General features: G+C 37.0%; 1 protein-coding gene across 2 annotated transcripts in view; it reads left to right on the plus strand.

The window, feature by feature from the left end:
• Positions 1–16349, plus strand: part of XPO4 (exportin 4) — a 59805-nt gene that overhangs the window by 33872 nt on the left and 9584 nt on the right. Inside the window, exons 10-21 of one of the 2 annotated variants that reach the window (XM_039718486.1) lie at positions 1058–1200; positions 1315–1460; positions 2765–2942; positions 4269–4428; positions 6030–6199; positions 7155–7329; positions 8416–8709; positions 9592–9772; positions 11259–11377; positions 12268–12398; positions 13176–13293; positions 14504–14596. In XM_039718486.1, coding sequence (XP_039574420.1) covers positions 1058–1200; positions 1315–1460; positions 2765–2942; positions 4269–4428; positions 6030–6199; positions 7155–7329; positions 8416–8709; positions 9592–9772; positions 11259–11377; positions 12268–12398; positions 13176–13293; positions 14504–14596 — 1908 coding nt within the window. The remainder of the gene's footprint in view (positions 1–1057; positions 1201–1314; positions 1461–2764; positions 2943–4268; positions 4429–6029; positions 6200–7154; positions 7330–8415; positions 8710–9591; positions 9773–11258; positions 11378–12267; positions 12399–13175; positions 13294–14503; positions 14597–16349) is intronic. The other variant, XM_039718487.1, reaches the window with a different exon arrangement.

Below are 16349 nucleotides of genomic sequence, written 5' to 3' on the forward strand. Positions count from 1 at the left end.
GTGCCAAAACTGAGAGAAATATTTCACAAGAGAGCTTTGAATTCATATCAGGCGGTCTTGACATAACTTGTATACACAGGTTGATTCATGTCATTCTGTGAGATAAGTCATTTATCCCATGGGTAACCTTTAAAAGCCACAGCTGGCATTTTAGAATGCTTCTTGTTCTATATCAAAGCGGTAACAGGAACTTTCAGTCTCTGCTTTGAGAGCAGAGGCTCACCCTTCAATAAACAGCTGCAACTTTGATGTTGCCAAAAGAGAATGATTTGCTGGGTTACATAAAGAAAAGATGAATTAAAAGCACTTTGCATAAGGAGTTGTGTGTGGAATCAGTTTTCCAGGGCCTCTATAGAAACAAAGCAGGCTGATGGCTTTCTCTGCCTCCTGTATTTTACTTTGTTACTTGCATAAATTGTATGATTAATAGATAAGAAAGAAACACTTTTAATATTTATGCTTGGTTTCTGCATATCATGCTTCATCTCTTCAAGGAGTAAGATCTGATTATAATTTAAATAGTTTTATAATGCAACCAAGATAAGCTTTGAGAAATTGAACAGTGCAGCTCCTGCATCAGCAAGAAATAAAACTGAGATCATCAAGATTATTAGTCTACTGTTTTCTGCATTGGTAGCATTTACTTTTGATGCAGTTTTTTTAATTTAGTAGTACTTTTTAAACTACTATTTTCCCTCAAACAGTAAGTTAGGGAAAAACTTTAATGAAAGGGCTAACATTCATTTCATCATGAAAATTACTGCCTATTACATGATTCATGTAACATCTCAGACAACTGAGAACTATTGAAATGTTACCAAATCAACTGAATGTGGCATTTTGATAAAGAGTTTGTGAAATGCTAATTTTAAAACAATATGAGCCCATGTTGACTCTGTTTAACTTTCCTGTGTCTAATTTAGTACAAGTCTGTTGTTCGTAAGTGCAAATTATCTTGCAAGAAAGAGCCAAAATAATGCAGAAATTTGTGGTAATAATGAATTTCACAAATATGACTCTTAACTGGTTACTTCTAATTTTGTTGAAATAACCAAAGACTGCCAATGGTGTGGCCTCTCGGGAAGAAGAAGAAATAAGTGAGCTGCAGGAAGATGACAGAGACCAGTTCTGTGACCAGTTGGCCAGCGTAGGCATGCTGGGGAGGATTGCTGCAGAGCACTGCATACCTCTTCTCACAAGGTAAGTACAAAAAAATAGTCATGAATGCAAATCAATAAAGCAGTCACATAGGAAAAGCCTAGCTTTGCCAGAACAGTTTTAAAACAGCAAAGTTACTTTGTTATTTGTCCACAGTTTGTTAGAAGACCGAGTGACAAGGCTCCATGGACAGTTGCAAAGACATCAGCAGCAGTTACTTGCCTCACCAGCATCAGGTTCAATTGACAATAAAGTGCTTGACGACCTGTATGAGGATATTCATTGGCTTATTTTAGTCACAGGTTAGTGAACAGCTTTAAATAGTACTTATTCTGGTAGTTTTGTTGCAGCTGGAACACTTCAGGGAAAAAAAAACAAACAGTATATCAACTACTCTCAATTGACTATACATTTTATCCCTTACAATGATTTCGTCTTATATACAGGACTTGCAAAGACCTTGTCTTACTATGATCTGCCTTGAGTAACAGGAATATTATCTCGAATGATTACCTCATGTAAAGGTTTCATCAATGTCTGTTGGAAATTCCTGCAACTAATTTTGTTATAGATTTTTTGAGTTGTGTTATCAGTCAGCCTAGTCAAGAAATTAGTCTGGTGGTATCAGTGACTGGGTGCACATGACTTTATAAGGGAATGACCATGAGATCAGGGTAATGGTGACAGAGAATTTTGTAAGTTCTGGATTTTCTCAGTGTTGATGATCCATGACCTGCTATTTTGTTACATTTTGGGTATTTTATAGCCTTTTTGCTCTAAATTTAGAGCCTCTTGAATTTAGAGACTTTTTGGGTTTGATTTTTAGGTGACAATATTTTGCTTAAGTTGGCAAATTTAGTAACACCTAAATCTGTACTTTGCTCGGGGAAGTGTATAATGTATGAAATATTTGTGGGACTTTTTTTAAGATCTGGAGTTTTAGTTGCTGTCAGATGTTGACATGAATGTGTTTATAATATATGTGTAATACTGAGATGGAGTTTGTAGCTCACAGATGGTTATGAGATCAGATATTGAAAACGACAACTAAAGCTGGAATTAATATTATGTAGATACCAGAGTATTGTATGAAAATCCATGCTTCAACTAATCTGCAGTTGCTAGGTGAGGAAAACTGTGTTACAGCACAGGCACTTGATGTCTGAAAGACTCTCACAAATTTGAGATGTTAGCAAAACAGACGTCCCAAATGATATGGACTCAGCACAGAAGCTGTAAAACATGACTTTTTTACCACATAGCAGAAGAAGACAAAAATGACAACAAAATGTTGTTTTGTCTCTCCCCCATGTAGATGAATTGACTGTAGCACTTTTACATGAAGCAAAACTTGTCTCTTTTTTATTGGTTTTTAACTTGGTTTCTTTTTCCAGTCTTGGTTTCTTGTCACTTTAGGTTTTTTCCTACTGAATGGCTTTAAGGATTCTAATTAACTTGTATGCATTTAAGCAGTGTTAGTCAGGGTCTGTACAAACATTTGATTCTGGTATGATGTCTGCAGTTAAGCCTATGGATTCTTTAATCAGAAAGCCATAAGTTAACCTAGGGTAGAAAGTTGTGATCACTCTTTCTTTTTTAATGTAAGGCTACCTCTTGGCTAATGATACTCAGGGAGAGACTCCGCTAATACCTCCAGAAGTAATGGAATATTCCATTAAACATTCAGCTGAGGTTGACATCAATACAACACTTCAGATTCTGGGATCTCCAGGAGAAAAGGCCTCTTCTATCCCAGGGTACAACAGAACTGATTCTGTAATTAGGTAAGGATGCATCTTGTGCTATGAAGTGTGTTAAATACTTTTTCAGAGAAAAAAAATCACCCCAGAATGTGATTAGACTTCTGTGAAAAGTAAGAAATATGTAAACACTGAATATAGGAAAAGGAAAGATTGACCTAATAGTCTTTACAGACATCATAAGCCAAAGTCTTGGGAATATACAGAAATGTTTTTTGTATTTACTGAAAACCCATCTTTGATCTATGTTTTACCGAAAATCCTTAAAATTACTGAAGTAAAAAAAGTTGGCAGATCAAAATGTTTGGATAATATATACTCTAAAATTCATTCAACACATATACAGCTTAAGCAAATGCTTTCCAGAACATCAGTGAGCTTCTCTACTTTGAATATGGGTTACTGCCCAAGCTTGGTAGTAAAATTGGTCCTCAGAGCGTGAGGAATTGTTGTCAGTTATGTACAGACATCACTGTCAGCCTATAAAAGAAGCAGGAGAGATTTCCCTTCTGTTTTTGCAAGAAGGCTGATGCTCACAAAGGACTCCTCAGTTTGCATTCCTCACACTTCAGAAGATTGCATTCCACTCTTAAATTGGCATGAAAGAGTCTTCACCTAAGATTAGTTGTTGCGTTCATTAAATGTTTTCTTCTGGGAAGAAGGTAGAAAAAGTGGACCTACATTAGTAATGATGTATGTGCCTAGTGTTTAGAAGGTTGAACACTGCTCACTTAATACTACTGGCCACTTCAAGAAGTGGCCACCAAACAGGATTACTTGATGCAGTGTCTCAGTGGTGGGAATAAAACCAGATCAAAATAAGGAGAGATTTGAAGCCCTTTGACAATAACTCTGAAATGTCTTCAAGAAATAGTCCACTGTCAGCTGCTAAATTTCGTATGCACAATCACATTCTTACAAAATGAAATTAATGTACTACAAGAGCTAGTATTTAATGCAGTTTTATGGACTGATTATATTAATGCAATCAGCTTGTGATTTACTATTTTAGGCTATTTCCCAGCAGTAATGAACAAGAGAAACATAACTCGTCATTTCTGTACTTGTTTTTTGCTGTGTGTCACCCTGAAAATGCTGGACAAATAGAACCTTTTATTAAACTTCATGGTGCAAGGAACTTTTTGGAGGATATTTGCTCTGTTCTCGATCTCTCTCACCATGCATTTCAAAAACAATAAATTCAGGTGCTTTTTACTTGATTAGAGTTGAAGTGCTTTGTATGATCCTAATCCTTCTGTCATATTTTGTGAAAAATGAAAGTGATTTTGGTAGTTGCATAGCTTCTCCAAAAACCACTCTCAGCATCCTGATTGTATTCTAAATCTGCAGGTTGTTATCTGCTATTTTAAGAGTGTCAGAAGTAGAATCTAGAGCAATAAGGGCAAATCTCACACACCTCCTGAGCCCCCAGATGGGCAAAGATATTGTATGGTTCCTCAAGCGCTGGGCAAAGACTTACCTGCTAGTAGATGAAAAGCTGTATGATCAGGTAAGGATATAACTTTTATGAATTTATTTGTGAGTATTAGCAATAGTATTATCCTGTGAATGTAAGTGTCAGTGTAGCTATTTGAAAGTGCAATGCTTAAGTATTTTTAACATTTATGGGTTGTGAATTATTTTAGAATTTATTTGAAATTTGGTGTTTTCTTTCATTTGCGAATTAGAAATTTAAGTTTTTAGGGGACTCTTACACATTTTGCTGTAAATGTGGGGTTTTTTGGTAGCCATTGCCATATCAGAATAACATAGTGCTCCTGGGCTGCATAGTGAAACTCACTGACTGCAGTGATGTTATAAATCATGAGTGTCCATCAGTTTTTACATTTCATCTCTAATACAGCGATTGCTCTTGATCATGATTCTGAGTTAGATATCTAACACCATCACAAGGTAGTATACATTAGCTAATGTCATGCTATTTTCTCTCCTCATTCTCATTGTATATATCATGATTTCATGTGTTCTTTGTAAAGGGCAACTTCTTACTGTGCTTGGACAGCACTAATTACGATAAGAACTTGATCCTGATTTTGCTTATCAAACTAACTGTAATCCAGCTAGCTCACAGAGGCCACCCATCCTGAGGAGGTCCTGTTGGCTCTAATTTTTGGGAAGTTTTCTCCTCCTCTCCTTTATTTCCACTATTGAAGCAACTAAGAATACTAACGCTTCAGGGGGCCTCTCCTTAACAATAATAGGTATCACACAGAGTTGTTAATATTTAGAGTTGTATTATTCAGCTCATACATATAGCACAGCTAAGAATTCATAAAGGTCCCAGTTGGGCAAGAATTGGAGATCATGTTAAAAGGAGATCCATGTGAAAAACAATGTGAAGAAACAAAACAGTGTCTAGGAAATGCACACATTTAGTTTGTGTTGACATGGGAAAGTGATTGAAATCTCTATTTAAACCTTATGCTCAACCATGTATATATATCATGAGTTCTCAAAGGTAGAAGAGTTAGTAGTGTGCTGACAGGAAGCCCCTGTACAATTGCTACAAAGTCTTTGGATTTTATTCTTGAGAAACATTCTTTAAAGGCAGGAGAGCAGGCAATTTTAAGGAAGCATATTTTAATGTGCCAGGACCAGAGTATGACATGTTTCCTAAAAGATGTGTTGATTGAAGGAGCCATCTGCAGAAAGCAGATGCAGAAAAATGGAGGTGAAAATTAATTTTTACAAGTTTCTATATAGATCAAGAACTAGCAATAATTTTTACCACTGAATTTTGAGGGATTATGTCTTAAATTAATGGAAACACTTTTGGGAGGTGATTTTGGGATCTTTTAATTATTAAAGCTTTTGATCTTTCATTGGCCTTAGAACTCTAGATATACTCAAACCTTTTTTGTAACAAGGTCGAAACTTTTCTTTGTTTTAGATGTTGTGCTTAAAATCGCAAGATAAATTTGGCAAAGATTTTTTCTATTACAGGTATTCTTTGCCTTTGTCTATGTAACATTTATGTAGTTTAAGTAGGATAGAAGTGACAGCCTGAAAAGAATTTGCTGAAAATGATTGCCATACACTTTTGGGTTCTGGCTTCTGTAAAACTCACTCATTTTAATGCTTTTCTTATAGATAAGTCTGCCATTTAGTACAGCATTTGGTGCTGATACAGAGGGTTCCCAGTGGATTGTGGGTTACCTTTTAGAAAAAGTGATCAGTAACCTGGCAGTGTGGAGTTCAGAGCAGGACCTTGCAAATGATACTGTACAACTGCTAGTAACATTAGTGGAAAGGAGAGAGCGGTAAGTTGCTATACCTCTGGAAGTCAAAAAGTTTCTTTTGCTTCCTTTAAAGTTTTTTGGCCATAGTAATCCAGATATAGGGCACTTCATATTCATGTCTCTGTAAGTCAAATTACTTTAGTCACATACTATAACTGCAAAAAACACCACAAACTTGTCTGACAAGCTGAGGAGTGAGACCTGTGTTTGACAAAACATCACCTAATTTTTATTACTGTTTAGAAGTGCACTCTCCTTCCCTACTTTTGTGTCTCACTCTTAAACAGTGAGAAAGGAAAACTCTACTGGTCTCTACTCTTATTGCAAGGATTTTTGTGTTGCTGTTAATTTTTGTTTATTAGGAGTTCAGATACTGGCTAAGCCAGTATGAAATATGTTTTGTAAACCTAAATTAATTTTTTAAATACAGGATTTTGTGGATTCAGTCAAATTTCAATAAGTTTTCTTTGATATTGCAAACTGTGAAACAGGAAGTTGTTGAATGCTTTATTTATGTCAATTGCCTTGCAATTATACATGCAGTCATACATTCACAGTCTACTGAAAGACTGTTCTGAAGTATGAGGATTTAAAATGCTTGAAGATTTTTCTTTTTAAAAAAATTAAACCCCACAGGAACTAGTTTTGGAATAAATTGCTTATTTTATTATGAAGTAATGAGACTAAGCTTTTAATCCATGCAATATGTCCATTAACTCTTGTGTGTGTATGTGTGTAAAACTAAAGCACTTCCCTGCTTTTCTCCTGTGTGAATTGATTTATTTTCAGAGTATATACTTTAGAAATCTGAGAGCTGAGGCATTAGTAAGATGAAAATCAAAAGGCAATTTAGCCTCAGAATAAAGGAATTAAAAAACATATAGCAACAAAAAACTTCTGGCAACTGCTAGAAACCTGATGTGCTCTGTTCATACAATTTTGTGAAGTCTTTAATGATTTTTTTTCCCTCTTTTAGGGCAAACTTAGTTATTCAGTGTGAAAACTGGTGGAATTTAGCTAAACAGTTTGCAAGGCGAAGCCCTCCTCTTCACTATTTGTCTAGTTCTGTGCAGAGAACACTAATGAAAGCTTTAGTTCTAGGAGGTTTTGCTCATATGGATACAGAAACAAAGCAACAGTACTGGACAGAGGTAAGATATTTTGATGCTTCTATTACCTCCATATAAGCAAGCAGTGCAACGAGTTAGTTTAGGGAATTTCATAGTGACACAAAATCAATTTGTATAACATATTTTGATATTTAATACTGATGATTTTTTAAAATTTTTCTCTCTTTGATGGTCAAAGAGATTTGTTGCATCTAAATTGTATCTGAAATATCTCAACCCAAAGAGAAACCACTAATAATTAATTGAAGGATTTGTGAAGCAGATACTAGAGCAATAAGTTTGAAAGAGACTATTATGGAAGATTAAAAATTTCTCTTGCACTGGGACATTTCTTCCTTTCATTTTAATTTTATGGTCTTATTCTGTTATCACTTAGTGATAATGACAATAAGTAAAAAGCTGATGTGGAACATAATGAAGAGTCTTGATCAGCTCTTTGTGCCCTGGCACCATTAAAGCATTTAATACCAGAAAGGCTGATGCTAGGAAGTAGCTGAAATGGCATCAGGAAGCACCATGTGACTTTGTAGATCATTGACCTTCTGATAAAATCATGCTTTTATTGGCAGAGCTACTAAATTAGTGATTTAAGGTAAACCTGTAATGCAGTGGAAGTAATTGGGAAAAAAAAAATTGACTATTTTTGCAGAAGTTCCTAATTTTAAAATACAGACAATGACAAAAGTGATTTTTCTATTGAGAATTGTAATGTGGGCAAAGATAACTGTGAGCATTAATCTTAATGGCTTCATTAATAAGCTGTAACAATTTTTTCCCCTAATGCTGAATTTTAAGGGAATCAAATGCTTTGAGCCAGAGAAAGTCATTGTCATTTGTTTGAACACTGCAAAATTACCTAAAATATTTATGGAGGTGCTCATTTTGACACCTGCCTGCAGGCCATGATGGACAATGAGAGGCACTGCTCACTACCACTTCTGCTTGCATTAATGAGACAGATAATGACATAACTGAGCCACTGGAAACTGGAAGTGATTTACTCTTTTGCTGCCATGCCAAAAGCAATGAGTTTGCTAAGTGATTTAAACCTCACATCTTATATAATAGTATGCTTATGCTAATGTGATTTTTCTGAAAATTTTCAAGGTTCTTCAGCCACTTCAGCAGCGATTCTTGAATGTGATAAACCAAGAAAACTTCCAGCAGATCTGCCAGGAGGAGGAAGTGAAGCAGGAAATCACTGCTACATTAGAAGCGCTCTGTGGCATTGCTGAGGCTACCCAGATTGATAATGTAGCAATTCTCTTCAATTTCCTAATGGACTTCCTTAATAATTGCATTGGATTAATGGAAGTGTACAAAAACACACCAGAGACTGTTAATCTCATAATAGAAGTCTTTGTTGAAGTTGCACATAAACAAATTTGCTATCTTGGAGAGGTAAATACAGCCAGAAGGGGAAGAAGGGGGCAGAGTGTGTGTGCCCATGCATGTTTGTAAATGTGTATACAGTGCTATTCATTAAACAAAATAAAATGTAGTGATTTTTGTAGAGAGAAAGACAGACTATATGGACACATCTATTAAGGAATTCCTTTGTTTTAAATATTAAAAGCAGGACATTTAGATTCTGTTTTTTTCCCCATAAATTTAAACACAGTTCATCGCTGGTCTAACTCTATGCATGGGTGGCAGAAGTGGGCAGACTGTGTTGTGTATTTTTTATAACAATATCAAACTTCTCTGATGTCTAGTCTAGGAAAATTGCAGCAGTGTTCTATGTGGCAAATACATACCACAGAGACACTGCCTTAGTCTTAGGCAAGGCAATAATAGATCCCAAAAAGTTAACAGTTAAAATTGTGAGTTTGTGCATTGCACTTGCATCTTTGCACTATTGGCTAATTTTGTTTTCACATCTGGAAGAGCTCCTATTCCAAACTGGGTATGTACAAACAGTGTATTGTGGCTCTAAGCTTCTATAAGTAAAGTGTGTCCCAGGGGATTTTGTTGGTAATCTAGTTTGTGAGATTAATGAGATATCTCAGTCTGCCCCAAACCATTCTTGTCTGGATTTTTGTTAAGACTGAGGAATCCAGAAAATCAATGTTTTGCTCTTTCAATTGGTATCACATCAATATATGGCTATAAGTGTTCCTATTGTCTAAGGTGGCTGTTCCCTTGATGGTTTTGTGTACAATTGGTACAAAAGTGATCATACACTGAAATTAAAATTTTGATGTATTGTCTACCATGTAATGACATCTTAAGTTTCTCTTTTAGCATATGGAAGTTTTCTTATTATGTAACATTGTTTTATAGGCCAAAGCCATGAACTTGTATGAGGCCTGCCTAACTCTGCTCCAGGTATATTCCAAGAATAATCTAGGTAGACAACGGATAGATGTTACAGCAGAAGAAGACCAGTACCAGGATCTCCTTCTTATTATGGAGCTTCTCACTAATCTTCTATCAAAGGAATTCATAGATTTCAGTGATACAGGTATTAAGGAGTTGGTAATTGATGAACCACATGTTGTTTTCTAAATTGTAAGAACCACGTTGGGGCTTGTGTTCAGTCCATGTAAAGTAAAAGCTGAAGTTTAGGCTTGACTAGGTCAGGATATGGAACTTGCTATTTTAAGTAGCAAAGAAGGACTTTTCACAATATTCTAACATCTGAAATTATTATTGCTGTCATAAAATAAATGATGGATGTATGGAACAGCTTGAAATCTGAATGTTGCAAGTCTGAATATGTTGTACCAGCAGTTTTATAACAAAAAGCACATAGAGAAGTTGGAGTAGTAAAGTAGTGCAAAAGAGCAGATGGGTGGCCTTCTTAGTACAGGATTCAACTTCTGTGAAATGTTGAGTCATTAAAATTCCATCATGTGAGGGTCTTCAGTATTCCTCTTTTGCAGAACATACCTTATGGTTTGTGGGTGTAGTGAAGGGTTCCTTCTTGTATCCCAGCCTGTTACTTTCTTACATGCATTTGTCACTTAAAATTGCAGTTGTCCTGACAGTTAGCTGCGGTGCATTGCTTTTGAATAAGCCAAAACACATTTGCATGGTTCATATGTCACCATATTCTATACACTTTTCACAGATAGCAACCCAGGCAGATTCAGTTTGATACCAAGCATGTTTTGGTATTCATTGCTTTTCTGAGGTACATATTGAAAGAGAGAACTCTATACTCCAAAATGCAGCACATTACTTTATTTTTTTAGCATGCATGCGCAACACGAGTACAGAACCAGATTTAGACTTTGTCCATTGAATGGACAATCCAGTGCTTTGTGAAGTGTTTGCTTTGTAATCTGGATGTTAGTTGTGTGGAAAACACTTACCGTGAAACAAAGTAATGTGAATAAAACTTAGATGCAATGCCCAGAGATCAAATCTGTTGCAAATTTTCTACATTCTGCTGTTGACTCAATGCCAAAATTATAAAAGTAAGGTCATTGCTAGTTGATGGGAAATATAGTCCTTAACCTGTAACTGGAAAAAACTTGACAACATCCCAACTGCAGAACTTTCTGTGTTAGCTCTCCCATTTTTTCTCATTCTGTTCATAAAAGATATTAAAGCACATATAAATATATAATATGTATCAAAAGTACAAAAATGCAGTATTATTTTACTCACTATGTGTTTATGTGTACAGACATGAAGCAGCTATCACTAGAAACAAATGCAATATTCTGTAATGGAAGGGAGCCCTCAGTATCTGAAGTGTTCTGGTTTAGCATGCCATCTGGTACAAGTGATTATGAAATGCTTAGTCCTAATGAATATAAATATAGAGTGATGTGACAGCCTCCACTCACTAAGTTTCTATTTTAATACAGTGCCTCATGGTTTTGTTTAGAGAGAGGGGACTAGTCCTATTTTTAAAAATGTCTGTATTATAAAGAAATGGGACTGTTTCTTCAATATGTTTAATCTCCCTCTTATACAAAATATTTTTTTCTTTTCTGCAGATGAAGTATTTAGAGGACATGAGCCTGGGCAAGTTACAAATAGATCTGTATCAGCAGCAGATGTTGTCTTATATGGGGTTAATCTAGTTCTGCCTCTAATGTCACAAGATCTGCTGAAAGTAAGTATATTATAAAAGCATTTATAGTAATGACTTCCCGAATTCGTTCCTATATGCATTCCACCTCAATAAGCTGAATTTTCTAGACTTCATAAATGTGAATAACTGTTCCATAGTTTTAAATACTCTTTGAAAATAAATACTGTAAGCTGGGAAAATGTATACCTGAAGGTCCTAAACAAAACTTTTCTTCTAAAAGCAAGTCTGTGCAGATCGACAGCCAAACCTGAAATGTGGCTCACGGAGTCCTTTCTCTGATAGTGTCAGAAATGTGATAAGAAGCATAAATAGTGATATGAGTTAAAAGCAACTATTTATTTCCACAATACAGATGGCTGTTGATCATAGGCATCAGCAGCAGCTTGTCAGTAGAGCAGGAAACAACAGGATGGCAGCATTTCATTGTTGCACTGTGCACTGTGTTCATGTTTTACTTGGAAGCAGGGGAGCACTTCAGGAGGGTGTCTCAGCTGTCTCCTCTCCACATGCTTTCTCATCTGGTGACTCCTGCTGAGCACGAGGGCTGTGTCCATTTCAGATCAAACCAAGGCAAGGGATCTACCCTGGGAGCCCCTCGATTGTGCTCCAAATGCTCATGAGGCTTTCACCCCACAGGGCTAGATTTGTCTGTGTCTGAAATAAAACTCCTTTAATTTGTGTAGAGCAGATACCAGACTGCCACCATCTACTGTTTATCTTTAGGAATCTTCTTTTATTGTACCACAGTGTTTGTATTTATATAAAGTTTTATCCATTCTAATGACTCAAGTTTCCTACTAAAATTCTTTTCTTCAGTGCAGATCATCAGTCTTGTCTCTTTGTACAGTTGAAAATTATGCCAAAATAGTTACGTGATTGAATCTAAAAATACCATGTTTTTCTTTTGACAGTTTCCATCTCTGTGTAATCAATATTATAAATTAATCACTTTCATATGTGAGATATTCCCTGAGAAGATTCCACAACTTCCAGAGGACCTTTTTAAGAGCCTAATGTACTCACTGGAGTTAGGGATGTCATCGTATCCTTTATATCACTTGGGAATGTTTGTTTTGTTTTTTTTAAATCTAAGTTGCTTTTATAAGGACCTGTTAAAAATATCTTGTTTTTTTCTTTTTCTATCAATATCTGCATGTATAATTATATATTGGTAATTAACTCTTACTCTGCTCTCTGGGGATTGAGAGTTTCACTGGAGTGTCCATTGAGATTCCAGCATTAGCTGAGTTGCCTCTGACTTGTAGCGCTTGGGTGCAGCCTTTAAGTAGCTTAGCATGTAAGTTTTTTCTGGCAGCCATTCCTGCCTCCTCCATTACTTCATTTCAGAGTGTGTAACTTCATAAGCCTTCAGCTGGTATCCCAAAGCCATTCCTGAATTAGTCTCTCAGCTGGTAATACAAAACATTGCTGCTGTTCTACTGGGCTGGCTCCAGAGCATTTCCTGTCAGGGTGCCAATGGGCTCACCCTCTCATAATGGGAGTACCATTTTCACTAATCTGTGGCACGTGTCAGAAACAGATGAGCTTGACCATAAGGGACTCTTTCTGAAAATGTTATGTCAGAGAGGGTTATGTTACCTTGGGGCATGTAGCTAATAAAAGAAGGTAATGAAGTCAGAATCCCTTTTTCCCCCCTTTTTCTAGTGTTTTTTTTAATTTGATTTTTTAATTAGCAACTTTGTCGTGAAAAGAAACCTTGAAACATACAAGCATTTCAGATATTTTCAGTGTCACAGCTGGGTAGTTTGACCGCAATTTAATTGAAATTTGACTTCAGTTCTTTAACACCGATTATCAGAATGAGCTCAGAGGTTTGCCAGCTCTGTCTGGAGGCTGTAACACCGTTGGCAGAACAGTGTGCAAAAGCACAAGAAACAGATTCAACCCTTTTTCTAGCAACAAGGCACTTTCTTAAGGTAAGGCATCTGTGTTTCTTGTTACTTCAGTTTTTTGCATAAAAGTAGCACCAGAGGTGGTCATATCCAGATTGATCAGGATGATACATATAGTAAGAAACAGCCTGTTAACTAAAAAAAAGAAGTGTCAGTTTAAGAAGAAAGAGGGCATGAAGAGCTGAAGATATCAGACTAGAGTACAAAAGAGGATGGAGGTGTACAGGGAACCAATCTATTATTGCCAGTAAACAAAAGACCTGAGCCTCTCAGAATGCAATTTTTATATCTGTGCTCTGCAGTCAAGATTGACAGTTTTAGCAGTTACTGGTGAAGCTGTGAACAGAAGGCTTCCAGAATTCTGTGAACTGGAGGCTGGGTAGAGTACTAAAAGAAAAGGCATGAAAAAGAGCATAGCTGGGAACTAGAAAGGAAATGCTGTCATTTATTCAGTGTACCTAATGAATTATGCATTTTCTTAATTCAGTATCACATTCAGTACTTTACTTTTAGGACCATCCACTTTAATGAATTTTGGAGTGACCTGGTAGCAACTAGGTTCCTACTAAGTGGCAACAAAGTAATTGTGAAATCTGTGTGCTTGTCTTCTGATTTAGTATAGGTTTCAGTTTTATTAAGACCTCTTTCTTACCAAACTAACTGGGATTTCTGAGGATTGCTCATTAAATGCTTTCATCAGACAAGTTGAGAGAATGAAAAACTTGCATAATTTTGTCTTTATGTCTCTTCTAAGTTAACAGTTTCATTCCTTATTTCTGAGTTTCCACTTAAAATTATAATAATCCTCTTTACTAATCTGTTCCCTGATTGACTTTGTGAGCTGTAGGAGTCTCCAAAACTTGAGGAAAAGTTCTGTATTTTATTCTGGAAGAGAAAAGGCTTTTTTCATTATTTCTCTGATATGTCTGCAGCTTTTGGAGAAAAATACCAGTGATGTCATGTTTCTCTGAAGAACAGTTGATATAAACCAACAACAGGTTCCAGTGCTTTGAGCTGTGAATTTATGCTGCTAAGCCAAGACTTGGCTTCTAAAGTTCTGGTACCTAAATCCAAAAATAAAAAATGGGGGCAACAAAGCAAGCAGCAACCTTGGATATTTGTAATAAATGTTCATTGTTGTTGTCAGAAGTGAAGATGAGCTTCAGCAACAAATGTTGATAAAGTGGAAAGTTAAGTTTACACTTACACAACTGCTTCTGTTTTGTGATTTCAGATGGTTTTTGATATGCTGGTACTTCAGAAGCACAATACAGAAATGACAACTGCAGCAGGTGAAGCATTCTACACATTAGTGTGTTTGCATCAGGTATGGCATTCAGACACACCCTGAAAAGAAGTCATTTGTTAAAGGACAGTGGTCATTTCTTGTGCACCTGATAAATCATGGAGTCATTTGGGTTGAAAGGGGCCATCCTCAGGAGGTCTGCCTGTTTCAGCTGCAGGTCTTTGCATTTGTCCTTGCTGAGTTTCATGACTCTGTCAGCTCACTGCTCCAGCCTGAGTGTCTTTAAATGTCAGTCCTGCCCTTGAATGCACTAGCTGCACTTGCCAGTTTGGTTTCATCCCCAGACTTGAGAAGAGTGTGTTTCCCCTCCTCCTCCAGGTCACTGACTGAAATATTTAACAGGACAAGGTCCAGATGAGACCTCTCACCCATTAAGACAATAAAATCCTAGCTTGGTTGCAAGGGTGCAGTACACAGCTGCTGAAGACCTGCTTACCTTAGACATCCACTGCACTTGTCTTAGCCATAGATGCAAGTCATTCTATCTAAGAAGACAGGTTAGTAAAGCATTATTTACCCTGGGTAAATCCACATTAGCTGTTCTCAGAATCACAGAATATGCTGAGTTGGAAGGGACCCGTGAGGATCATTGAGTCCAACTCCTCACCCTGCACAGGATCATCTCCAGGAATCACACCATGTGCCTGAGTGCATTGTCCAAACACTTCTTGAGCTCTGTCAGGCTGGTGCTGTGACCAGTCCCTGAGAAGCCTGTTCCAGTGCCCAACCACCCTCTGAGTGAAGAACCTTTTCCTATACCCCATGTAATCTTCCCCTGACACAACTTCAGGTCATTCCCTTGAGTCTTTTGACTTTCACATGCCCAGAAATAACTTCCAGGAGTACTTGCTTCATGATTTTCGTAGTCATTTGAAGATGATAGAGAGCAGCCAGTAATGAATTACATGAGCCAGCTTTCTGAACCCTTGGATAGAGTCTGTCAGGTCTTATGAGCTTGCATGCATCAAGATTTCTCAAGAGGTCCCTGGGTTGATCCTCTTTACAATGCATGGTTTGTCTCCTCCTTGGACTCTCTCTCTAGTCACAAGATCTGAAAAAACCTGTCAGTGAAGACCAAGGCAAAAGAAAGCATTGATTATTTCAGCCTTACCTCTTGTCTACTATCATTAAATCATCTATTCCCTTTAGCAATAGAACCCATATTTTCCCTCTTCCTTCTTTTACTCTTAAAGTACTGTTAGAAGCTGCTTTTGTTGTCTTTTATATCCATTGCTAAATTCATCTTTAGCTGAACTTCATTTTTCTGTCATTGTTCTTGTCCAATGTTTCTGCTTTCCTCCTTTCTAGCTCATCCTGCTTCTATTTCCTGCATGTGTTGTGCTTGTGCTGGAGTTGAGTCATTAAGTCCCTGCTTAGCTGAATCAGTGTCCTTATTGTTTTCCTCTGTATCTGGACAGACCATTCTTGTGCTTGGAAGAGTGTCCTTAGGACCTGTCAGCTCTCTTGAGCTCTTTTTGTCTTCAGAGCTCACTCCCATAGGATCCCACCCACCAGTCTTGAAGAAGGTGACATCTCTTCTCATGATATCCTGGTTCTGTGCTTGGCTACCCTCTTTCTTTGCTTTCTGGGAATCCTTAACTCCACTATTTAATGATGACTGAAAGGCTGGCATTAATTACCACATCCATGACCAGCTCTTACTATCTGTGAATAGCAGACGCAAAGTCACACCCCTGGGTAGCCCATCTGGTATGTGAGCAAATGTCAGGGAGATAATCTCTTGTAAGTCTGATCTGGAAACTTCCTCAAGTTG

The sequence above is a fragment of the Passer montanus genome, unplaced genomic scaffold, assembly GCF_014805655.1.
Source record: "Passer montanus isolate IOZ18808 unplaced genomic scaffold, ASM1480565v1 scaffold4, whole genome shotgun sequence".
Taxonomy (NCBI): domain Eukaryota; kingdom Metazoa; phylum Chordata; class Aves; order Passeriformes; family Passeridae; genus Passer; species Passer montanus.